Consider the following 27,380-nt stretch of genomic DNA (forward strand, 5'->3'; position numbering starts at 1 on the left):
AAAAATAAAGTTTTAAAAAGCCCTCATAACTTTAGAATGAATCAAGATTTTTAAAAACAGTTTGCGGCATTGTAATCAAGGTAAAAATCTAGTTCGAAATAATGGGTCACAACCCCACCTTTACATTTGAAAAAAAAATTTTGCATCCAATATGGCGGATCCAAAATGGCGGCCGGAAATGACCACCTTGTCAAAATGAAGTACTTACTACCCAACAATGTTTGGAAGTGGTCTGGGATTGATATTTGAAAAAAAGTAGAAAAAAGTTTGGGGGGGGGGACAATTAAAACTCACCCTGTATATAGTGTGTGCAAAGTCCAAAGAAGTAAAATGTCGTTGTAAACAAAACGTTATTTATTTGGTTTTGGTAAAATTATAAGTAGGCTATCAGTAAGTATTTTTAGGGGAGTGTAACTTAAATAGAAGCAAGTGAAATAAAAATCTCGCATTTCAAAAGTATGAATTGCGTGTTTTAAACTATTTTAATTATTCTTTGTTAAACAAAATTAGATTCACCTGTTTTAATTTTATTTTTTTTTTCTCCATATTAATTCGTATTCGTACCAATCAATTAATATTTTCAGTTGGCGTCTGCGCTAGCTCAGACACAGTATTGATTTCGTTCGGTTCTGGGGACCTTGTACAGACTCCTCAGCATTCGACGATGTGACAGTTTGGACTATTTAGCAAAAATGAGGATTCGATGATTAATGCGGAATTTTACGTGTTCAACATGAGAATTAAGATGAATAAATAAAGATGGCAAGAATTAAAAAGTAAGTTTCTCAATTAAGTTACAGTACTTTTGTTGTCTAGTTAGGAATTACAGTTATGATCTTCGTAGATTTTAATGTATTAAATATTTTTAGGTACTTACACTTACGACGTTATTAATTGTATTGTACTTTTAATACAGTTCATACTTCAATCTATGGAAGTTTTTATGTATATAGTGTAAATAGAAAAAAGAAAATTGACGCAACCTATCCGGCTTTGCTGGTCTCGGTCAAGGAGGAGGTAATTAAGGTATTCAACTCTTACTACTTATAGATGCAACAAATAATGGCGTTACTTTTCTATTTTTATTTTTATTTACTTTAAAATAGTATCTAACGAATGATTGCTCGTTTAATATGATGTTTAGGGACCAAAATCAGATTAAATATTGTTAAATTTAATTTATCCAACCATTTAACTCGGTGGAAAATAGCCACAGGCTCTATGCGCAACTAACTAGGGGAAATCTGGGTTTCCCCTTGATAATAGACCATGATAAGAGGCAGTGCTCGATTTGTAAAAAGTGAGGTACAGAGCTTTAGCCTATTTAATGTGATTAGTACCTACCTATTTAGATGCTGTACCAATTAATGCCAATATTTTTATTTTTTCAAAAGAGAGGTACATATTGTCATGATATTGTCAAAAGCCCCCGCTTCTTCCCCTTTTGCTTTAATCTTTAATGATTTAACTGAATGGAAAACACGGCAACCTCTTGGTGAAAAATGTGGTGAAATATATTTTTAATCATGTATTTTTATATATTGAATTATATATTACAAATATATTTGTATGTTAGTGCTATCCTTCAGTAAAATTTGTTGGCTAACCTGATTAAAAATTAACAAAAAATGGTGGTCTTTTTCTTTATTTCCTTCCATCAAGCAAGACAAGAGACAAGATGGAAATTGGAAATTGTTATTGGAGGTGTGACGACGTCAACAACGTCAACTGAAAATCTGAACTGAAGAAGAAGAACGAAGAACTAAACTGAGTGTTTCGATTGCATTTGCAATTCGAATTCGATTCAGTCATTCAGTGAAGTGATTCAGTCAACAAAACAACAGTCGGCCAGCCATTGATTTTATCTTGATGTTTATGTTTTGGGAGAATGAATTTTAATGTCTTTCACTACTTCCAACAATCGTTAAAAATTTATTGAGCCAGTGCGAGTGCGTCGGAGTTGATACTAAGTTAAAGGTAATTATCACTGAATCAGTAATTTTTCTGAAGAGTACCTAGTCAATATACTGCAAGGATAGGCCTACGTTCAAGATAGCCTTTAGCCAAGTTGTTTTGGTTTTACTTGGTTAGTGTACGGTATAGTTTTATTTCAAATAGGGCCTAATTGATTAATAGGCATAATTCGGTAAATTAACTGAAAGAAAAATCTATTACAGTTTCTTAACTGGGCTAACTTACCCTAATATCGATTGGGTTAAGTGATCAACTCAAACCTTCATTCGATTTCATCTGCAAGTTTGGTTAGTGCCTATTTAAATTAGGTTATAACAGTTTCATTTTATAATTTATAGGCTATAATTAAAAATAGTTATTTAACACGTTGAGTGCGGCATACATTCAAACAGGCACTTGCCAATAGTGGCGAAGCCCAGACGCGGCACCGAAACAGCGAACACAATTGGCATTCAAATATTTCAATCTGTCGAATAACAAAAGAGCAGCGGTGATTGTTCTGTGTTACCCCAAGAGTGAACTTAGTTTACTGAAATACCCGAAGGTAGCTGCACTGCCTGGATCAGTAGTCAGTGTCTTTGTAAGTTATAATGTTACAATGAAAATTATAATGTTATAAGTTATAATGAAGAGAGAAATCCCCAAAACTGCGTAAGATTGAGTCAAGTATTGAGCCTAACTTTAGGAAGGCTAAGTTACTCTACTAAGTTCTTAGTGTTAGTTAGGCCTTCGTATAACTTAGCATAGACTGGGCTAAAACATAGGCTCATAACCACAAACTGGAGTGTTGGTTTTACAATAGTTTGAGCACGTCCTTAACTTAGGCCTATGTCATAAGGTAGGTTAAGACTTTTTTTGGCTCGAGAGACAATCTACAAATCTAAGTTACCGTAATGAGTTTGTGACGATTTACTTTTACCTAGCCCACTTTTTTAAATTGATGAAATAACAGTTTACATTGTAAGCCAAGCCTAGTTTATGTTGTTAACTATAGGCTACTTTAAGTATTCACAAATTTAACTTAGGTTGATGTAACTCCTCGCCACTTCCCCGCCAAAATCTACATTACCGGTACTAAGTTAATTTCACCAGACATAGATCCTACATAAGTTATACCTACCGCAACACCGTCTTAAAAATCCTGTAGGCCCCTAACACTCCACTACATACAGGGTCATGTTTCTTAAACCTACTTCCAGACCACCTCAAATCCTTAAAAAAACAACAGTACCTAAATTTACCAGTAAATTAAAACAGTACCTAGGCTACTTGACCGACCATATTATACCATCTCTGAATTCAGAAGAATACAGAACAAAACTCACTCTACAAACAAGGAGTGAAGAAACTTGAAGAAGAGAGAAGAAGATGAAGACTCCCCTTTCCTTGGATAGTGGCGATGACTTCGGATGGTAAATGGTTTTAGGGGAAGAAATCTATCCCCTCTATTTGATCGTAGGCCAAAACTTCCCTTTAAAACAATAACTTAGCCATAGCCTCCTCTAATAAAAGATCGCGGCGAGACAAACCCCGTCAAACCGAAAAAGCTGTTGCACTAAATGAAAATGGACAGTAACTTAGTTTACCACGACAATAGTCAGGCATGATGTTGCTACACACCAACCTTGTGTTAGAGAAGGCTTGACTTAGCATAACAGCTGGGGTTTGCCAAAATGTCAAACATATAAACTTAACATAAAACCATTGGCTAAACACATAATGCTTAAACTTACATTAACTTAAGCAAAAAAAAGTACTTAGTGGGGAAATTCCCCTCAAACCAACCTTATTTTGTGAACCGAGTAAGGCTTAATAACTGAGTACTTATCACAGAGAAGTAAGGTACGGTACAGAGGAAATACTCAGATGGTACACTTATTTGGTGTATAGCACTAGTCATCACCGTCATCTAGGGCAAATTTCAACACCCTCTTCACCCTCATGTAACTTAAATCTACTATAAGTTACAATGGGGAGCGAGCTGGCGTAGTGGCTAGAGCGCGGGACTTCGGTCCGTGAGGTCCTGGGTTCGATCCCCGCCAAGTCACCAATGGATTTTATCTAAGTGATAATGCCGCAACCCCTAGGTCTAGCCTGAAGTAATGTGAAAAACAATCCCAGGCTCGTGCCTAGCGTCCTAGGACAAAAAAAAAAAAAAAAACTATAAGTTACAATGCTGACGGTGGAGGACGACCCAGAAGGTGCGATAGAAATACCCGGAGAGTGCTTTGCTGCTCGAGCTCTCCCTTGCTTGCCACAAGTATATTACTGGCACAACATAAGAGAAAGCACTTGGTCGTCCCATGACCAAGTTTCCTCTGTACCTTACTTCTCTGTGCTTAGTACAGTATTTAGGATGTATCCTGCACTTTGATTCATACTTGTATTTCTAAATATTAAAAGCCAAGCATAGATCTACCGATCGGTTAATTTTTTGGCTGATCAGTGCCCTTTCTTTGGTGCCATTAGTCACAAAATGACCGATCCACTATTTTTGTATTTATTCAATCTTGTAAGTTTAACTTAGTCAATGGATTGACTTAGGCTAGATTAAGCATAGATGTCAAATTAAATATGCTGGCTATTCTGCTAACTTACCTGTAATAGTTTGGTTGGGTTGCCCTTTAGTAAATTCTTGTTTTTTTTTACTTATGACTTACTAGCTGTACCCGCGGGCTTTGCCCCGCTTAACTTCATAAGTATTCGCATGGCTCAATCACATCCTGGTTGAAGTTCGTTTGCTACGCTCACTCACCTTCAGGTTGGAAATCGTTCGCTGCGCTCACTTGTTATCAGGTTAGCTCGTTCGCTACGCTTACTCGCCTCCAGGTTGATGTTCGTTCGCTACGCTCACTCACCTTTTGGTTGCAAATTAGCTGTTGTCATAAATTTAAAAAAAGTCATCCCTTTTATTGTTTATAATAATTTGTTAAAAAGGTTTTTATATTATAGGAGAATTTAAACGTTGTTAAGTGCACAGGTGTGCTGCGATTGGGGTTTAAAACATTTGGACTTATTCAAAAGTAAAATAGTTTTCTGTGCTGCACTCTGTAGAAACACTGTGGCACTATTTCAAATCATGACTATTGCTAATACAGAATGTTGTGATTATTCAAACCTACAAAAGAGTTGGTGAAAGTAAACATCTGCTTTTGAATTATATTTATTTGTAAACATTGTAGATCAAAAAGTCTGACATTGGCCCACTTAAAACCCTCTGGGGCAGAGCCCTTTTGACGGATCTGCACCAAACGTTACTCGAACCATCCTTGAAAGATGCTTAATAATGCCTGAAAGTTTCATTACAATCTGTCGAGCGGTTTCGGAGTCCATAATGTATATACATATACACATACATACACATAGTCCCTCTTTTATAGATATAGATAAAGAAAATAATAAAAAAATAGTTTGATCGTTTTGTTTACTAACTTGTCAATTCCCAGTCGATGAGGCATTTTATAAATAAAAACAAAGAACTTATTGTAAATATAGAACAATCAATATGCACGTTCTGGGAACATGTACCAGTGCATATGGACTAGTGACTTACTTACCAGTACCAAAATCACAAAATCAAATCAAAAATCACTTTATTCACATATATAAATACAGGAATACATTATCAGGGTAAGAATAGTATTCCCCCGAATAGACTGCAAGTCCGTGCTCGAGGGAAGAGCTCTTACCAGCAGGAAATAAGTTTTGGTTATTGTCCATAGGTCAAAAGAAATGTGCACACTGTTTATAAATAATGTGTACATCTGTACTTAATACGTATCAGGAGCTTTTAATAAATGTATATATATGCTATATAAATATATTGTATACTAGAATTAATTAACAATAAACAGCCTTAAGCAACAATAAAAATATTAATCTATGAAGAAAAATTTATTTTGATAGCTATTATGGCGGCGTTTGATGTCAGAGATTAATTTAAATGTAAGGCGAGCGAATTAAAGCCTCTGCAGCCTCTCTTCCCACAGTCATCAGCCACTCACAGACCTTGCTTTTATACACAGCGACACTGCCTGATTCAGCATCAGTTATGTTGGGCGGCAAGTTGCGATAAAGGATGTGAGCTATGTAAAACACGTTATTTTTCAAGGAACTATATGCTAGTTGTGGAGTGCGGTATCCAAAGTTATGCCTGTGTCTAGTGTGATAACTGTGTTGTAAGTTAGAAAAAATAATTTCCTTGTTGTTCTTAATGAAAAGTAATAGTGTTTTGATAAACAATTGTCTAATATTTAAAACTGGGAATTCGGAAAAAAGTAAACTTGTTGAATAATGTTTTGGCCTTTTAAGAATAATTTTGATTAAGGTTTTCTGGGTTACGTGAAGAGGAGCCAATGTGGCAGCAGATACACCGCCCCACGCCAGTATGCCATACTGCAGCACAGACTGCACGTATGCATAGTAAACGTATCTGCAGTGATCAACCGTTAACACACGGCTTAGTTGATAAAAGGCGTAGACCAGTTTCCTCAATCTTTGCTTTACATAGATAATATGAGGAGACCATGTCATCCTTTGATCAATGATCACCCCAAGGTACTTGTATTGGTCCACACGATCGACTGTGTCACATCCGCAGGTATTAGACCACAGATCGCCACATGAATGAAGATAGAGTTTTCTAGGGCCAGGGTCACGAGTTCGAGATAAGAAAACTGGCATGCACTTGGTTTTTGATACATTCAATGTCAATGTGTTATGATCCAGCCAATTTTTTATTTTAAGTAAGTCAGATGCAGCTTGATGGTAGACATCATCCCACGTATTACCCGAGGACACTACCGCTGTGTCGTCAGCAAAAAGAAACAATTTACCATTGACTCTTAATTTAGTAATGTTATTGATATATATTAAAAAGAGAAGAGGGCCTAGGTTACTTCCTTGGACGACACCATAGTCAATGTTAGTGATATCACTATTTTCGCCATTGATAGTAACGAACTGTGATCGACCAGTCAAATAGCTGCGGAACCAGTCAAGTGATGGGTTGTCAACGCCTATCAACTGCAGTTTTGTGATTAATTTATGCCTATCAATAGAATCGAATGCTTTTGCCAAGTCTAAAAAGGTTACAAGCACACGTTTTTTATCATCAATTTTTTCATAAATATGTTTTGAGATATTAAATAAGGCATGGGTAGTGCTTACGTTAGCTCTGAACCCAAACTGTGCGTTGTCAATGATATTATTTTCCTCGAGGTATCTATACAACTGTTGCTTGACACATTTTTCGATTATCTTGGATACCGCACTAAGTAAAGAAATAGGTCTGAAATTTGATATCACATTCTTTGGGCCTGATTTATAGATCGGGATTACTTTGGCGATTTTGTAAGGATTTGGAAAAGTATTAGTTGATATACTTAAATTTACAATGTGAAATAAGGGTTGGTGTAAGACGTCTAGATTATGCTTTATCAGTTTAGAGGAAATGTCATCATACCCAGGTGCCGAGTTTCCTCTGATTTTGGTGACCACATCTAGTAAATCTTGATGGGTAATTGGTTGCAGTGAGAACTGGGAGTTCACAGCAAAATCAGCATCCTCTATTTCGACACGACCAACAGGCTGCAAAGCCCCGGCTAGCTGGGATCCGACGGAAGCAAAGTATTTGTTAAATTTATCACAGATGGAGGGGACAGTGTCGCTGTGTGCGCCAAATGCGCCGACTGGAAATTTGCATTTGGGATCTGCGCGGCCCGCTACTTCGTTCACTATATTCCAAAATTTCTTTGGATCTCCTTGAGCGTCATTGATTTTATTTTTGTAAAAATCGTATTTTGCCTTTTTTAGTGTAGATTTTAATATGTTTCTGTATCTAACATAGCGCGCACGCAGTCTAGTATTAAAGGGGTGTTTATTGGTTAGTCTACTTAATTTGTCCCGATGACGTATTGATTTTAAGAGACCGTTAGTTATCCACGGTTTTATCTTGAACGTTTTAGCGGTAGTGGTAACGGTAGATGAATTACGTTCAACAATGGTAATAAGTATATCATTAAAGATTTTTGCGGCAGAATGGACATCTATTGATGTATAGATTAGATCCCAGTTTTGAACGAGGAGATCTTGCCTAACATGTTCCCAGTTGATTGATTTTTGAGAGTGGTTGTTTACTCTCGGATTTGTTTTGGCGGTACTTTTAATTTCGAGACAAATACTGTAGTGGTCTGTGACTGAGGTCTGTAGGACGGCTGAGTTGGCTGTAAAGTTGGGCGGAAGTTTGACAAAGTAATGATCTATACACGTGTTACTTATTGGCCTTGTTACTTTGTCTATACACTGGATGAATCCTAGGTCACTCAGTATGTCTAAGTAACGGTCTTCCAAAGAATTTAATTGGGGGCTCAAAATGTCACAGTTGATGTCACCTGCAATTATTTTCATGCTAGAACAATTTGTTGAATTTGTTGTATAATCATGTAAGCTATCAATAAAAATTTGCAAAGACGAAGCAGGACTGCGATATATGGCAGTTAAGTTGCAATTCACGCCTGCCCACGTAAAAGTCAATGAAAGACTCGTAGCGACACCGCCAATCAATAGCTGGTTACAGGAAGTTGATAATGAATTATCTATGTATATTACTATTCCATCGTTCTGATTCAAGTTGTTGTAGCTTCTAAATATGTTATAGCCATCAATAGCCAACAAATCACTATCATCATTTAACCAAGCTTCAGTCAGAATAATACAATGAAATTTGTTTTTTATACCCTGAAGTGTTAATAGTAGGTCATCTATGTTTTTATTGTAGCTCCTGATATTTTGATGAAAGACTCTAAACTTACAAAACGAATTACTACTATCTAAATTATCATCAAATAAATTGTGATTCGGATTAACAATTTCTTTACAAATAACAAAGGGAGATTCATCGTAATCTATGTTCATTATCGGACAGAACTATCGCTCTGCCAGCCAGAGGCGCAGCGTGCCGTCAACGGTATTCGTCAAGTACAATGGGGAATGTATTGAATGTTTGCGTCAAGTCAACAAGGACGAAATCTATTGTTGCTATCCAACTATTACATAGCTATACTATGGAATAAATTCCAAACTATTTAGCTATTTTAAATATCAAATCGTGCTGGATTTCAGAAAATTGTTTGGCTATTCGAAATAAAATCATGAACTGAATTCCAGAAAATAATGAAATAATTTGATATGTAAAATATTTGATTAAATATGCTGATTACATATTTTAGTTAAGGAAAGTATTTGCAAGGAATTATAACAAAGATTAATTCAAATACTCTGATAATAGTGGAATGAGAATTTGACAGTATTCGAATGTAATTATTTGGATACCCTAGTTGAATAATTATATGAGTCGGCTAAGTCTAACTATCTGAGCAAAAAATAAATTTTTAGACAAGGAAATGCCGATATATATTAATTAATTAATTATGGGAAAAACAATTCTCAACAACAATCCTTCTTAACAATGAGCTCAGTTACTCTAAAAAATAGGAAAGTCAATAATACATTTAAACTAATGCACGCGATAAAGTAATATAACGATTTGTTTAAATACATGATATATTAAAAAGTTAAATAATGTAATAATGTAAATGAAGTACACTTTTTCCCATAGGTTAGGCCAATAATACAGTAAAATAACAATTAAAGTGATAACATAAATTAATACAAATCAATATGAAAATGATTACGAGATGGAAATGCAATTTGCAAATGTGTTGGTACTGCAGATTAGAAGATATCCAATTTAATATCAAGACAATAAGGATTGATAGTATAATGAAGTAAAAAAGTTACTTTACATTAGATTGGTCGAAAACTTAGATTATGTGAGACATGTCAAATACCTGATGTATAAATAGTTAATCTATGCGTCAGTGTTAGTGGTCTGGGTTGCTGTCGGTGACCTTGTCGCGGGTGATGTCTCTGTTGACTCGGGTGACGGTGAGCTGTGGTCGGTGGTGGATTTGCCTCGCAGTGACGTCACGCTGTCTAGGTGTTGGAGGCTGGTTATTCGAGTCGGTCGTCCCTTGGGTGTTGTTTTGACGAGAACTCGGCCATCGGACGTCCAGACAGACTCCAGTTTCCCTTCCTTGAGTAGGTCGCGTCCTTTGTTGAAGATTGTTCGCGTGTGAGGAGCTAAATGTTCATTTATGTAGATTTGCTGATCTGGGAAAGATTTGCCGCCCCGGAGCAAGAGTCTTGGTATCCCAGAACGGTTAGTCAACGGTTTGTAACGGTAGGCTACACATCGGATTGCAATTTACAAACCAACGTTCTATTTAACTTCATAATATTAAAATAAAACAAACTTACCCTCACAGAATAAATTATTTGAAACATATTCACTTATTACGTAAATAACCCCCTCAAAGAATAGATTTTTTACTTATTACGTAATATAACCTATCAAACTGATAAAATCTAAGTAGATTGAAACAAACAAGGAGTCAAATCTGTTATTATAATGTTCATAGTAGGCCCAAAGTGCTTTCATAATCAATAGTTGACTTTTTTGTACGGCTATCTTGTTAATGTTACCTAGTTGGAATGGTAGGGAATGTTGTAGGCATTCAACCCTCTCCTTGACCCCGAACTCTAGATCAACAATCAACCAAGTTTATTTATTCCAAGGTATGTTTTAGGTTGTGTAATTGAAACAAACCACAATGCATCCTAGAAGTATTGGTAAGCGCATCCGCATGGATGAACCTCCCCCACCGGAGTATGACACCAGCAATCCAATGACTCCCATGACCCCCATGGACGGAAGTATGGCAGACTCCCAAGAACCTCCGTACACACCATATACACCCTATAGCAACCAGTCTACACCTATGCATGCAGGGTGAGTAGGCCTAATAGTTAATAAATTGATAAGGCTTGTATGTGGTTTCAATTTTAGGCTATGCAGTAGATATGATGAGTAAGAGCTTATCAGCTAAGAAAATATTTTCTTGTTGTTTTATTGGACAAAAAAAAATATTTATAATATATTTTCAACTTTTAACTTTGTTATTTATAAGTTATTGCTTGATGAATATGTTTCTAATAAGCTCTTCAGCCTAACTCTAATAGATGTGGCTATTTAATATGTATGCCTATCCTGATAAGTTTTTAAATTTGATTGCATAACTTATGTAGGTAGGCCTAAAATAAAATAAAACTCCATTACTCCCATGAATAAAAATTCACTACAAATTATTTAAGTTGATTTAGACTAACCTGTTTCATATTTTAAAGTTTAGAGCCTTAAATTTTTCCTTTATAAATAGTTATATTGACCTGAAAAATTTCTTAGTGTGGACGTCTACGGTGGCAACCAACAGTACGAACCGGCCAACAACTATGAGCAACAACAGCACCACCTGTACGAACAACAACAGCAGTATGAGGTGCAACAACAACAACAACAGTACGAGGCTCAGTTGCAACAACAGGAGTTACAGCAGGAACCAGTGCAACCACCACCCGAGCCGATGCAAGAGAGTCATGATATGAGCTTTGAAGCTCCCCCGCAGTACGAGCAGCCGATGACTCCGTTGAACTTGCGCGGTGGACGGATAACTAGGGCTCGGCTCAGGAGTGAGTAATGTTCTTGAATAAGCTGTTTTACCTACATTGTTGTACATGTGCTCTGCTAAAGGCAAAATAGTATGAGGAAGCAATTTCTACCAAAAACAAAAACTAGCTATAAAAGTAACTTGTACATCTACTCCTCGGGAAAATCGGGAACCATACAGGAATCTTATTTTGCCATGAAATATCCTGGAAAAAGCCCAGGAATCAAACCAACACCCAGGGAATCCCACATATGTAAGTTAATATGTAGTTGAGCATTTCTTATCCATGAAGTCAGGTCATCTGGAACGTCATTTAACCAATGCAGGTGACGATTACCAGTGTCGCTGATATTGCAAGACATGCTCATGGGAGACACAGGGAGCACTGTGTACAAGAATATCTTTTTATTTACTTGGCAATACATAGATTATGATATCAGGAATCAAGCTAGAACAATCTATTACCTTCAGTAAAACTTGAATTAGGCTATGTGGAATATTATTCCCTGAAAAGTTTTTTTTTTTTTTTTAAGTAAAAGTTAATCAATTAACTGGCAGATTTTGCTAGAGTGTCCATAAACTAATAAACATAGTAAATAATAACTACCTAATTAATAGTAAATCCATATAAACTAATTTATTATTCATAGGCCTATGGATAATGACAACCCCAATATGGACAAATCCAATTTTTTGAGGAAACTAAAGTCATTCCAAATTAATCTGGCTCCTTATAGTATAGATAAGTTTCTTAATCAAAAATGAAGTAGCTATTCATTCTAAAATAATTGTAAAATTGTATGAAGTCTTTTAGATTAAACTAGCTGAACCCGGCAGACGTTGTCTTGCCTTTGACTATTTATAATCCCGCGGGCTTTGCCCCGTTTAACTTCTTAATTTTCAAGATGATCTCGTTCGCATGGCTCAATCACGTCCTGGTTGAAGTTCGTTCGCTACGCTCACTCACCTTTAGGTTAGAGCTCGTTCGCTACGCTCACTCACCTTTGGGTTAGAGCTCGTTCGCTACGCTCACTCACCTTTAGGCTGGAGCTCGTTCGCTACGCTAACTCGCCTCCTGGTTGAAGTTCGTTTGCTACGCTCACTCACCTTTTGGTTGCAAATTAGCTGTTGTCATAAATGTAAAAGAAATAATAGTGCTGCACCCTGTCGGTAATCCTTGTAACTTTAATGCTATTGAACATCATAGAACAGAACCAACTTGTTTAATTGAAACAGCTGTTAAGATTCATTAATTCCATTTCTCATAAGGTTAACATGGGAAACTCTAGAGCCACTGGGGCGGAGCCGATTGGACGGATCACGAAATTGATGATGTATAAACCTATTCCATGAAATTCTACACGTTTGTACCAAGTTTCGTGGCAATCGGTTCAGCGGTGTCTGAGTTTATCACTGCCAAACAAATATACAAACATCCTCTTTTATACTTATAGATTGTATAACCAATTTTATATGCTTTGACACTATTCATGTAGGTATATAAAATGTTTAAAGTGAATAAAGCTAATTAGATTAGATAATTTAATTTGATTAATGTGGGAGACAATATATTGCATTAGGCACTTAATGCATTAATGGACACAATTTATAAAAATTATTGATTTATAAAGATACTTTTGTGCTCAAGAACACAAATTTATGTATATAATTAAAATATATAATTAAATTACGACTATTCCAAAAAAATTATTGGCCTGGGAATCACAATAAAGGCAATGGTAACTTCTCACCTATTGGGAATTTCACTAACAAAAGCAAAATAAATCATTGATTATCATCAATCAACAATCAATGTCTATCATTATGGTTTTACAGCAATTAGCAACCACTGGCTTTAATGGATTGAATCCTTGGTCGTATTGTTGTATTTCATTTTTAAAGTATTCCATCAACTGAACAAGTTAATGAATTCTAGATGCAACACAACCAAACAACCCCCCTCCACCGCCTACCCCAGTGAGGAGGCAGCCTGCGGAAGAACGAACAACCCCTGGCAGGAAAGGAAGAAAGAGATCGTATGCTGAGACAATCAATGACGAAGATTCTAGCCTCTACTTGATTGTTCGCAATGGACGATCGTCCCTTCAAGTAAGTTTTTCTTTTGTAGAACCTTTACTAAGGTTTTAGACAGTAAAGGTTTTCCAAATGTTGACCCAACTTTTTCCAGAGAAGGTAAATATTTTATACCCATCCGACAGTAAGAAAGTCAGACCCCCTCCGAGAAGTCACTGATTGTACTAAGAGCTGTATTTATCCAATACAAAAACAAGTTGTAGGCCTAACGTGAATTTTACATAGTGATTTATTCACATTTACATGATTTACTCTCTCACGACTTACATTTACATAGTGATCAATGGTTTACAAGTTTGTCTGTTTATTGTGCAAAGTTATGTCATTTTAAGAAAGTACATTATATAGCCTAAAAATAAAGCTATTAAAAGTATGACGAAGCACCTGTACATTTATCTATGTAATCTTGGTACGTTTATGTGCTAATAAACATTATAATGATATGATACGATATAAAGACAGACCCTTTCCCATTTAGGTAAATCAAAGAGTAAAAGCTTATTGGTAAAATTTCCCCTCAAATTAAAGAAACACATTTTGTCAGATCAACAAACCAAAGCTTAACCAGAGATGTAAACAGTCTTTTCATTTTACAATATGATGTGAGCAACAACTTTATCCCATTTCTAATATTGAATTGAATTGAATAATCCTGTAGGGTAGGCCTATTTGTATTCGTTTCTGCAAGGTAGGTTCCTAGCTGTACTCAAAGTCAATTATATCACTTTTGAGCTGCTCTCAGTAACATGTTGTTTCAGACTATTGTGGACGACTGGATAGAAGCGTACAAGATCAACCGCGACACCGCTCTAGTAGCTCTGATGCAGTTCTTCATACACGCGGCTGGCTGCAAGGGTAAGATCACTGCTCAGATGGCAGCCAGTATGGAACATGCAGCCATCATTCGGAAGATGACAGAGGAGTTTGATGAAGTAGGTCACAAATAAAAATTTTAAATTCTCATTCTAATATACATATCCTGTTCTCTTCCAGTTTTTCTTGATTTGGGCATTGCCTAGACCATTCATCCACACACCTTTACAAGCAGGGATTAGGGTTGGGTTGACACGGTTTGGTTTTGGGTGTTTGTAAAAGGCATTAAATATCAAATCTTTTTTTATGTATATTAATATTTCATGGTCGTATGGAAGGTTTGAATTTGAAAGGTGCTTGGAACTGCCTTACCTTTATATGACATGTTCTGATATTTAAATGACATTTTTGAACTTTAAGCCTATGTAGCCTAATTTTCAAAATTAAATTACGATTCAAAAGTTATTGCAACTCTTGTTATTTTACCTAATAGCATAGTTGCTTCCACCGCTTTACCCATGATAAAGGTTGTTGACAAGCTAATGAGAGAAAGTATGTGTCAGATTACTGAAACCTTTTATTTTTTTTACAGGAAAGTGGTGAATATCCTTTGATAATGTCTGGGCAGCAGTGGAAGAAATTCAGACAGAACTTTTGTGATTTCGTCGCTATGTTGGTAAAGCAGTGTCAGTATTCTATTATCTACGATCAATATCTCATGGACAATGTCATTTCACTTTTGACGGGACTGTCGGATTCACAAGTCCGAGCATTCAGGCATACAGCGACACTTGCTGGTAAGCTTAGTCTTTTTTTATTTCTCACAGTTGTACACTTTTGTCTGAAGCATTGTTGAAGTTATGCTTTGAATATTTCTTTTCACTTATTCACTTTTTTGAGTGTGGATACAACTAAGGTGTTGCTATGTTGGTCCAAATCCAGTGATCTGGCTTTTATTTAGATACCCTAAGACCAAACATCTATTGTCAATTAATTCAAGTTTTAGGATTAATGGAGTGTAGTTTAAAGGGGGTTTATTGTAATACCAAGCTAATTTTCATGGTTTTGTGTTGTAAAAAAAATTCTGTATTCTATCTTTCAATGTATTCTCTCTCACAAACACTTGAGTACTCAAATAAGAATTTTTCCATAAATCAAAATTTTACAGCCATGAAGCTGATGACGGCGCTGGTGGATGTAGCGCTGACAGTGTCCATCAACTTGGACAACACACAACGACAATACGAGGCGGAGCGACAGAAGGCGAGAGACAAGCGAGCCAGCGACCGCCTCGAGTCACTTATGGCCAAGAGACAAGAACTGGAGGAGAACATGGACGAGATCAAGAACATGCTTACTTACATGTTCAAGTCTGTATTTGTCCACAGATACAGGTTAGTCTGCGGATCTGTAAAAACATCAAATACAGTCCACTCTTGGTAATTCAAACACTTGATAATTCAAAACTTTCGATAATTCAAAATGAAGGCTCAGTCCCTAGAGAATCTCTCAATAATTCAAATTTTTACCATGCATTTTGATACACTCGGTATTTCAAAGTCCAAATAGAGGGCAGGTCAATTTGTAACACGCAGTAATTCGAAGTTTCGTCGGAAAAACACTCTATAATTCGAAGTAACTCAGTAATTCAAAGTTTCGTCGGTTAACACTCTATAATTCGAAGTCATGCTGTAATTCGAAGTTTCGTCGAAAAAACACACTATAAATCAAAGTCACGCAGTAATTCGAAGTTTAGTCAGCAAAACACTCTATAATTCGAAGTGATCTCTTCCTGTTACAACAGGAAACTATACAGTACAGTACATCCTGTTCCCATGGTAGGCTAGTGTTGGATGTTTTGATGTTTGTTTAGTTAGAGCAGTAGTCTGAGTTAGTTCGCTGACTTGTTTTTCTAAGTTGGCAATCCGATCTCTAGATTGCGCGACATCTCCTTGAGCACAAAATGTAGTTGTCGACAGCTGATAGTTAAGCTATTTTGCGAAATATATGGCGCTAAATAATAGATTTCTTTGCAACTACAGTAACTGAAAAATAAGCCGTTGATTGTGTACTAAAATACGGTATGATGTTTTATTATAACGTGCTGTACCTTTGTATGTATTAAACAAATGAACTCTCTGTAATTCGAATGGTTTATTTTTCTCCCGATAAATCGAACTCTTGATAATTCAAAACTCTTGATAATTCAAATTTTTATGCTTGGCCCACCAATTTCGAATTATCAAGAGTCTACTGTATTTAATTCAAAAGAACATAGGCTAGTTGAATGAGGTGTGACAGGAAAGATGGTTAAGTTATAAGGTATAATTTAAAGGAAAGGAATACTGGTTGGGAATTATTTGCATTAGTAACATTCAATAGTAGATGGGCGGATCCAAGAAAATGTCGGTACCGGATCCGGATCTTGAAAAATTCGGATCCGGATCTTCGGATCCGGATCCAGATACACACTGTCATAAGGGCGGGTAAAAAAAAAACATAATTAACAGAATGCCAATTTAAATCATACTTTTATTATTTTTTATCACGTAGCTTCGGGTGAGATTAAAATACTAACGGGATATTTTTGAGACAAAATTATAGGCCGTTAGCTTATCATCCAGGTACAAAACTAAAAACTAGAGGTGTGAAGATATCCGAAAAATCGGGTCGGATTCAGTTCGGAAAGATACATGCCATTGCCATATATGTTATTTATTTGTATCAAGAGATAAACACTGAAACATGACCTTGCCATATAAGTTATTTGCACCAAGAGATAAACACTAAGACATGACCTTGCCATATAAGTTATTTGAATTAAGAGACAAACAATGAGACATGGCCTTGCCATATAAGTTATTTGCATCAAAAGACAAACACTGAGTCATAACCTTGCCATACAAGTTATTTGCATCAAGAGACAAATACTGAGTCATGGCCTTGCCATATAAGTTATTTGCATCAAAAGACAAACACTGAGTCATGGCCTTGCCATATAAGTTATTTGCATCAAAAGACAAACACTGACCATGGCCTTGCCATATAAGTTATTTGCATCAAGAGACAAACGCTGAGACATGGCCTTGCCATATAAGTTATTTGCATCAAGAGGCAAACACTGAGACATGGCCTTGCCATACAAGTTATTTGCATCTAGATACAAACATCGAGACATGGCCTTGCCATATAAGTTGTTTGCATCAAGAGACAAACACTCGGGGGAAAAAACGGTCTTGTACATGGATACAGACAGCTTTGTGTTAGTAAAAAAATCTGGAAAAAATCAGGGTTGTATAGTGATACAGACAGATTTGTGTTGGTAAAAAATCGAGGTTGTAGAGTGATACATACAGCTGTGTGTTTAGTAATCAAATCGGTGTTGTACAGTGATACAGACAGCTTTGTGTTTAGTAAACAAATCGGGGTTGTACAGTGATACAGACAGCTTTGTGCTAGTAAAAATATTCGGGGTTGTAGAGTGATACAGACAGCTTTGTGTTAGTAAAAAAATCGATGTTGTACAGTGATACAGACAGCTTTTTTTGTTAGTAAAAAATCGGGGTTGTAGAGTGATACAGACAGCTTTGTGCTAGTAAACAAATCGGGGTTGTACAGTGATACAGACAGCTTTGTATTTAGTAATCAAATCGGTGTTGTACAGTGATACAGACAGCTTTGTGTTGGTAAAAAAATCGGGGTTGTACAGTGATACAGCCAGCTTTTTGTGTTAGTAAAAAAATCGGTGTTGTACAGTGATACAGACAGCTTTGTATTTAGTAAACAAATCGGGGTTGTACAGTGATACAGACAGCTTTGTGCTAGTAAAAATATTCGGGGTTGTAGAGTGATACAGACAGCTTTGTGTTAGTAAAAAAATCGGGGTTGTACAGTGATACAGACAGCTTTGTGTTAGTAATCAAATCGGTGTTGTACAGTGGTACAGACAGCTTTGTGTTGGTAAAAAAATCGGGGTTGTACAGTGATACAGCCAGCTTTTTGTGTTAGTAAAAAAATCGGTGTTGTACAGTGATACAGACAGCTTTGTATTTAGTAAAAAAATGGGGGTTGTACAGTGATACAGACAGCTTTGTGCTAGTAAAAATATTCGGGGTTGTAGAGTGATACAGACAGCTTTGTGTTAGTAAAAAAATCGGTGTTGTACAGTGATACAGACAGCTTTTTGTGTTAGTAAAAAATCGGGGTTGTAGAGTGATACAGACAGCTTTGTGCTAGTAAACAAATCGGGGTTGTAGAGTGATACAGACAGCTTTTTGTGTTAGTAAAAAATCGGGGTTGTACAGTGATACAGACAGCTTTGTGTTAGTAATCAAATCGGTGTTGTACAGTGGTACAGACAGCTTTGTGTTGGTAAAAAAATCGGGGTTGTACAGTGATACAGCCAGCTTTTTGTGTTAGTAATCAAATCGGTGTTGTACAGTGATACAGACAGCTTTGTGTTTAGTAAACAAATCGGGGTTGTACAGTGATACAGACAGCTTTGTGCTAGTAAAAATATTCGGGGTTGTAGAGTGATACAGACAGCTTTGTGTTAGTAAAAAAATCGATGTTGTACAGTGATACAGACAGCTTTTTTTGTTAGTAAAAAATCGGGGTTGTAGAGTGATACAGACAGCTTTGTGCTAGTAAACAAATCGGGGTTGTACAGTGATACAGACAGCTTTGTGTTTAGTAAACAAATCGGGGTTGTACAGTGATACAGACAGCTTTGTGCTAGTAAAAACATTCGGGGTTGTAGAGTGATACAGACAGCTTTTTGTTAGTAAAAAATCGGGGTTGTACAGTGATACAGACAGCTTTGTGTTAGTAATCAAATCGGTGTTGTACAGTGATACAGACAGCTTTGTGTTGGTAAAAAAATCGGGGTTGTACAGTGATACAGCCAGCTTTTTGTGTTAGTAAAAAAATCGGTGTTGTACAGTGATACAGACAGCTTTGTATTTAGTAAACAAATCGGGGTTGTACAGTGATACAGACAGCTTTGTGCTAGTAAAAATATTCGGGGTTGTAGAGTGATACAGACAGCTTTGTGTTAGTAAAAAAATCGGTGTTGTACAGTGATACAGACAGCTTTTTGTGTTAGTAAAAAATCGGGGTTGTAGAGTGATACAGACAGCTTTGTGCTAGTAAACAAATCGGGGTTGTAGAGTGATACAGACAGCTTTTTGTGTTAGTAAAAAATCGGGGTTGTACAGTGATACAGACAGCTTTGTGTTAGTAATCAAATCGGTGTTGTACAGTGGTACAGACAGCTTTGTGAAAAAATCGGATCCATCAAAACCGGATCCAGCCCAAGATCCGGAATTTTTTGGATCCTATCCGGTGCCGGTTCTAGCTCCGGTAGTCCGATATCCGGATCCGACCATCACTATTCAATAGTTTTAACAAGTGCAAACATAACTGTTTGAGCAATTGTATGCATGAATCACATATGAACCTTTTTTACCCACAATAATTTTACCATTGGCCAATGAAGTCTAAAATTGATTCCAGGGATACCCTACCAGAAATAAGATCCATTTGCATGGCAGAAATCGGTGTTTGGATGAAGAAGTTTCACCAGAACTTTCTCGATGATTCGTACTTGAAGTATATTGGTTGGACTTTGCACGACAAAGTAGGAGAAGTGAGACTGAAATGTTTACAGGTACACAAACATGCCTAGTTGTTGTTTTAGCCCTAAATATTTAAGTCAAGTGGATCTTAATTAAAAACTCAAATATTGTTTGTAAACTTGGTGGTTTTACTTGTAAACATTTTTCAACAAATAACTAATCTAAACTAAAATCAGTCATTGTAGCAGTTACAAAAAAGTCCTGGTATGTATCAGTAGGCTAAATATTTGTTAACTAAAAATTAGTTTAAATATTAGGTTTCTTGAAATGATGCATAAATTGTAAAGTAAAAAATTACAATGAATTTGTAAATGAGATTTAGCTTAGGGCCAATTATTCCATGGATTTTGGTTCCTAAAAATGAGGGGTTTTTTTTACATTTAGTATTTTAAATTTGTAAATAATTTAATTGAAGTAGAATACAAACAATTAAGTAATTTACACTATTTTTCACTACCAAATCCTTACTAAATAAGTTAGAGTGTTAAAGTTCACATCGCTCACTAATTTGACGAGTGTATTAATTTATACATACAACTGGAGAAGATTTCGTAAACCATTTATTAACATTTAATATTTACCTGAAAACAACACCTTTGTCCTCAATATGTTCTAGCAAATCTAAGCTTTTGTTGGATCAATATTAGTTTATTTGTTTACAAATTTATAAAATATAACTTTACTAGCAGTTGCCCGGCGCGCGTTGCTGCGCTAACAAATTACATCTGTCTGTGTGAAAAGCATGTTTTTTCTACATTTAAACCGACGATAGTCAGGGATTGCCCTAGTGCCTTATAATGGTGATTGCGAAAGCAAGAGACTAAGGATTTTGTAGTTGCTTAAATTCAGAGGGTAATTCAGATGAAATCATCAGTATTCTTATGGGATTAAGACTACTTCTCCTTTAAACATACCACTGCGAGCGGTTTCGGAGTCCATAACGTTTATACACATATATATTCATACATAGTTCCTCTTTTATAGATATAGATTGATGTTTATTTATTAGGCTCTTCAACCCCTGTATGCATCTGAAGAACTGAAAGGCAAACTGGAGTTGTTCACCAGTAAGTTCAAGGACAGAATTGTTGCAATGACTTTAGACAAAGAGTATGATGTGGCAGTACAAGCTGTACGTCTCGTCATCAGCATATTGAAGTAAGTTTTTTTAGAAAATGTCAATTATAAATTATTTATAAAAATGTGATTTGCAGTAAGTGGACATGCCTAAACCAATTTCTGTACCACACCTTGGTTTTTGATGACAATACATTACAGTAATCTAACTTACTCATACTGTCAGTGTTTTTTTTTATGGATAGATTCCAACTTGCTTACCTGAGAAAAAATAGACTTCAAGTGCTATTAACAAAAACTCAACAAATGCTCAAAACTGTACACAACATATCACAAATGCACACTGATCCAAGACTAACCTTTTTTTATATCCATAAATCTTTGGAGTCTAATTTTTAAAGAAAAGCTGGTTGAACTCATTTGATCTCAAAAAATTTTAGGCTAGACAGCATATTCTTCCTGTCTTCCACAACCAGAACAACATAACAAAACTGATACTTTACTAAACAAGGAGCTAGTGCTCAAACAGTTCTGTGTGTAAGTGTTTATTTTTGTGCATTTACATCTATTTTCAACAGTAGGCTAGGGTAATTCTGCTGTTAGACATACCCTCCTCAAAAATCTTTAATAATCAGTCATCATGAATACAAATATATGTTTTAAAGGAAAGCTAAGTAGCCGGTTAAGAATTGGTTTTCAAAAGGTAGAGAGTTCTTATAGCTTACCTGAGGAAAATAAGAGTCCAGGGGTTAATAGGTAGGCGACACAAATTAAATATATCACAAAACATAACACTTATATCCTCTTCAATCTAATCTCCAAGGAAATTCTATATCAGGACAAATCATTATTATTATGTTTTGTGGTCTTTTATTTGTGTTTCTATTCCCTGGACTGTATTTTCTGAGATGATAGCTAAATTCAATATATTTTCAAGTTCATATTAATTGTCAAATATTCTTCACAACAAAACACACAGTTAAGACTGTAAGCCTACATGAATTATAATACTTTTCTGAAGTCTGAAAAATGATCAAGAGTAAGGCAAGTTTCAACTTACAGGAATCACAGAGACATTTTGACAGACAAGGACTGTGAACATGTTTACGAGCTGGTATACTCGAGTCATCGCGCGGTCGCACAGGCCGCGGGAGAGTTTCTCAACGAGAGGTTGTTTGTACCAGAGGACGCAGGGAATATTGTGAGGACCAAGCGCGGCAAGAAGAGGCTTCCCAACACTCCTCTCATACGAGATCTTGTACAGTTCTTTATAGAGTCAGAGGTATGTTTATTTACATTAAGCTTTTGAATTTTAACAAAATTTGTAGCCTAATTTGATTTAATGTTTTCTATTGGTTATTAAAGTTACAGACTTTACTTTGAGGTCCCAAATCAGTCATAGGTTCTACTGGGCAAGTGGGGATCACATAAACATTTTGATAGATGGTACTTATTTGGTGTCCTAGTCTGAAAGAAGTTACAGGTCTTCTAGCTTAGTGAGGCTGTTTTGAATAACCAATTTTTTCCCCCTAATCAATGGTTGAAATTCAAAGGCTATTTACCACTGTCATATACAACTGTATGTATGTTTGTTTACTCAAAATCCATTTACTAAAATAAAAAAAAAATGTAATCATGGTATGAGATCTTTTTCGTGGTCTACTCACTTACATTCTGTTGGCCAACTACCTGCGCCATGGTGGGCGGTTCCCGTTTCTTCTAGGATGATTGTCCAATTGATTTGAGTGTTTACCATGGTTACGGTTTAACGTTGTTCGGACGGGGTGGCTAAAACTTGTACTATTTATTATTATTCTGTACTGCTAACATGTATAACACTTTGTAACCCAATTTTAAATATCTGGACCATTTAGTTCTGGGGATTAAATTTGTGCCGCAATCACAAATTAGTATAAAATACCCACGCCACAGCAAACCTGCCGTCTAAGCGAATTTCCATTTGCCTGGATTGATTTTCAATTAATCTATTTAAATAACTTTAGGTGTAACGAGTAACTAGGTTTGCTGCTACAAGGAAACTAATAAAGTGTGTTTTTTAGTAAAATTATTATAGCTTAGTATAAAATCAATAAATTTGATCAAAATATATCCATAAACAAGCAAACTACAACATTATCCATAAGAATAATGTGGTAATTTAAAATTTAATTTTTTTTTTAAATCTTCTCTGTTACCAACAACCATACAAAAACACTTTTATATACTCATTTGTTTGTTTTTTTGTAAGCTCTTTAAAAAGGTCTAGAGAGAAATTGGAAAATGTTTACTCCATAAAACCCCGTTCCCATGGTCCGATCATGCTGATTCGCAAACTCATTTAAGTTTATCCCGCCTTACAACCTCAAACCAAATTTAATAAAAGTCGGACAAAAATTACTCAATTTATCGTGTTTACGGACATATATATATAATTTTAAAATAATAATAAAAAAATGGGTACTATGGTGTATTATTTATACCGTATATGAAAATTTGAACGAATTATGTTTTTGGCCTCTGGGGTCATCAAATTGAAAAAGAAAATCGGTCCAGGGCCTAGGTCTTACTGTGCCACCTACGGTAATAGCTATTACCCTATTGGGAAATTCGCTAAAATTTAATCAAATATTTTTATGGCTTGCAAATGTATGGTTTTTATTATGACCCTCAAAGGAATTTAATTTTAGCTCACTTATTGCAGTGTTCTTGAATTTCATGCTATAGATGCTTTGGAAGGTATATAGCCATTTTATACATTTTAGCTTCTAGGTATCAGTATTCTATTAGTCACCCTATTTATACTGGTACAAATATTAGTTTCTAACAAAGTCTTAATGGTTTTAGCTTCACGAACACGGTGCTTACCTGGTCGATTCACTGATTGAGAGTAACGACATGATGAAAGATTGGGAATGCATGACCGATCTGCTACTGGAAGAACCAGGTATAGAATACGTGTCATCACATAACTTTCTATACACTCATGTATTACCTTAGCACAAAATGTTACATAAATGGCTTAAAGCAGAAACTGGTGTGTAAGTCAATTTATCACACAAACCAGTTAAAATTTCATGTTTTTTTAACTTATGGGAACATATGGCCTACACTGTTTATACTGATGGCATGATAGTTTTTGATAAAGACAATATTAGGGGAGGGTAACAATATATTGAGCAAATAATAACAGTTTTTTATTACTGTAACAATGTTTTGTTTGCAGGTCCCCACGAGGAGCCGTTGGATGATCGCCAGGAGACAAGTCTGATAGAGCTGATGGTGTGTTGTGTTAGGCAAGCAGCTACTGGAGAAGCCCCAGTTGGCAGAGGGCCTAACAGAAAGGTATCTTGAAATGTAGAATAAAGAGATAGCAGCTAGGAAAATACACAATATTGCATCCCCTGGCGAACTTAGTCTAGTGTAGACAAAGAGAGTAGGAAAATAAAATAAAAAATGTCCATTTTGTCTGTTTTGAGGTTTATGCATTTTATGCTCATTAGCCTATTTTTATCTATGATCTAGCTTAGCTATATCAATGTGCGTGTTCGTGTGTGCACCTTTTACGGCCTGAAGATGGTTTCTAGCTGAATTGAAACTATAGTTGCCACAAGCAGCAGTTTGGTTTACTAATTGCAGGTACTTAAACCATTATAAATATTTAAACGTAATCCGGAGGCTAACAACTCTCGAAAATGAAATTAGCTAGAAGGTTTCAAGCTGCCAATTGGTAAGTTAGGTTGTTGTAGATGATTATTGTTACTGTCTCTTGAAGCTCTTTGAAAGTGTTATTTTTTACGACAATAAGAAAGAGTGTTAAAAATTGGCCAAGGTAAATGTTGTTATTTGCAAATTAATGTGAGCTGAGGATAGGATTTTGGATTTCCTAATCACTGATTAATTTGTTACCTTTTGAATACGGCACAATTATATTTTGTAGCGTAATATTTTAATATTGTTCTCCTCTCAACAGATTCCGTCAGTGAAGGAGATCAAGCAAGTTCAAGACGACAAGCAAAGATTGACGGAACATTTTATCGCTACATTGCCACCGCTGATCGATAAATACCGAGCCGATCCTGATAAGTTGGCAAACCTGATCTCCATCCCGCAATATTTTGATCTTGAAATTTACACAACTTCAAGACAAGAAGCCGTGAGTTGACATTTTATTATTCAATTCATTTTAATGCTTCTGAAAGGCTACTACAGGTTTGTTGAAATAAAGATTTGAACTTGCACTTTCATAGAATTCTTCATGGTTTGATTAATATTTAAAGAACCATTTACAATCTGCAGGACTAAACATCATAGGTACAGTAGAACAAATTGACACTAACTCATTGTGCTGGTAAACTTAAACCTACTTACCTAGCTTTAATTGAAGTAGCCAATACTTGATCTTCAATAAATGTGTAAATATGTAATGAATGCTTGGGAAGAATTGTATATTTATAAGGGAAAATGTAAAAATAGAAATAAGTTGATTAATGAACAAGTAAATTTCGTTTCCAGTTGTACTTATAAAAATGTATTGGCCGGTGCTTCTGGTAGCCAATAGGGTATAAGTAGGTACACCATTCTTTTTAGGAAAATAATTAGAGAGTGAGGCCCCTGGCACCTTTTAAAATTTCGTATTTCTCCATAAGATTAACATGGGAAACAAACATTGTTATGAAACTCCAGCTGTTGTCAGAAATTAAAAGTGAGAAGAAGAACATATGTTAATTGTAAACAGTCAATAAGTTTGCTAATTTAACACAAACATTTACTTACTTGGTTGAAACAAGGCCACACTAAAAAAACAGGCCGTAATGCTCGTCAAGCATGACGTCACGATAGAAGACGGCTATGACGTATAAGTATTTATTTATTTATTTCCCAATGAAAGATTAAAACAAGCAGCTGATCACAAACGGCAAAATTACGTCATTGCCGTCTTCTATCGTGACGTCATGCTTGACGAGCATTACGGCCTGTTTTTTTAGTGTGGCCTTGGTTGAAATGAAATATTTACTATTTGAAATTGGGTTGGCGTAAATATTACATTGGAAAAAAGCGAGAGAGCCTAGATAATTTGATATACTAAAAAGAAAACTGAATTAACACTGTGCTGAATTTCTTAGTAATCATTGAAAGAGCCGATTTGCAAACTATGGAAACATAGGAAAGTCATAGAACACCACCAAGGAGAAGAAATAGAAATAATATATTTTTTAAACTTTATAATCGTTATTATGGACAACCTAATGCGTCTATGAGTAAGGCTATTTGTAGAAATCACTAAAAAAACATTATCAGCTTTTGAAAAAGGATAAGATATTTACAAGAAATGTTGATTATCGATCTGTTATGTACATCTTGAGTATTTCCATAATCTTTGAGTCGTATCATCTGAAATTATGACTGTTATTCGTTTTAAAATAAACGCCTGTGCTCGAATTCAAGCAACAAGGACCCTAGTTCTAAAATAAAGCAGTGCAGTGTTAATAACATTATTTTTTTTAATCACCTTTTGAAAACATGACTTAATAGCAACAATGGCTTTCTATATTGCAGCCCTTTACACCAAAACCCTGATAAACTAAAACCATAATACCAAATTCAAATTGATTGGAAAATCAGCTAGGCAACAGGAGAGGATGGAATTGACTTACTCGGGAACTAATTACCCATGTTGGGTGGCGGAACTGAGCAACTGACTAACCACTCCACTCCGGAATTGCCTAACCCTGGAGCCCGCTAACTCTGATGTTGAATTCAGAGAACAGGGGCTAGATGTACGTCCTAAAGGATTGCAATTGTGATATATAATCGAGCAAAACTCTATCCCTCTTCAATTAGGCCTACCCATCGCTCCTTGAAATTAGCCTACCAAAAACTCTTAAGACTAATGCAAATTTCCCCTTTTTTGCAGAATTTAGACCTCCTGTTGAAGAAACTGCACCAAGTTGTGGAGAAGCATCATGATACTGATGTTCTGGAAACTTGCGCCAAAACTCTGGAAGTGCTGTGTACTGAAGGCAACGCCATCTATACCCGGTGTGATGTACAACGGAGCACGCTCATAGACGCGATTGTCAACAGATACAAGGAGGCTATGGACGAGTGGAATTGCCTCATCGAAGGGGTTAGTGTCGTTTGAAATTTTAAATCAGTCTAGCATACACAGTTTTTTTTTTTTTTTTTTTTTATGACCCAGTTTCAAATTCTAGGATGCTAG

The 27,380-nt window shown here is 35.8% G+C and overlaps 1 protein-coding gene across 4 annotated transcripts in view; it reads left to right on the forward strand.

Annotated features, from left to right (window-relative positions):
* Window positions 1-651: 651 nt before the first annotated feature.
* LOC128996234 (cohesin subunit SA-2) overlaps window positions 652-27,380 on the forward strand; it is a 43,784-nt gene continuing 17,055 nt past the window's right edge. Inside the window, exons 1-14 of one of the 4 annotated variants that reach the window (XM_054421393.1) lie at window positions 652-776; window positions 10,623-10,825; window positions 11,279-11,562; window positions 13,477-13,649; window positions 14,393-14,566; window positions 15,040-15,244; window positions 15,616-15,841; window positions 19,962-20,115; window positions 21,093-21,241; window positions 22,223-22,442; window positions 24,005-24,104; window positions 24,384-24,502; window positions 25,131-25,313; window positions 27,075-27,287. In XM_054421393.1, the coding sequence (XP_054277368.1) occupies window positions 10,647-10,825; window positions 11,279-11,562; window positions 13,477-13,649; window positions 14,393-14,566; window positions 15,040-15,244; window positions 15,616-15,841; window positions 19,962-20,115; window positions 21,093-21,241; window positions 22,223-22,442; window positions 24,005-24,104; window positions 24,384-24,502; window positions 25,131-25,313; window positions 27,075-27,287 (2,379 nt within the window). In that variant the 5' untranslated portion in view covers window positions 652-776; window positions 10,623-10,646. Of the gene's footprint in view, window positions 777-1,838; window positions 1,978-2,245; window positions 2,262-10,622; window positions 10,826-11,278; window positions 11,563-13,476; window positions 13,650-14,392; window positions 14,567-15,039; window positions 15,245-15,615; window positions 15,842-19,961; window positions 20,116-21,092; window positions 21,242-22,222; window positions 22,443-24,004; window positions 24,105-24,383; window positions 24,503-25,130; window positions 25,314-27,074; window positions 27,288-27,380 lie in introns of those variants that run through there. The other 3 variants (XM_054421395.1, XM_054421392.1, XM_054421394.1) reach the window with 3 other exon arrangements.

This window comes from Macrosteles quadrilineatus, unplaced genomic scaffold (assembly GCF_028750875.1).
Source record: "Macrosteles quadrilineatus isolate MER2022 unplaced genomic scaffold, UCM_ALF_1.0 Scaffold_6__1_contigs__length_79288215, whole genome shotgun sequence".
NCBI classification, from domain to species: Eukaryota; Metazoa; Arthropoda; class Insecta; order Hemiptera; family Cicadellidae; genus Macrosteles; species Macrosteles quadrilineatus.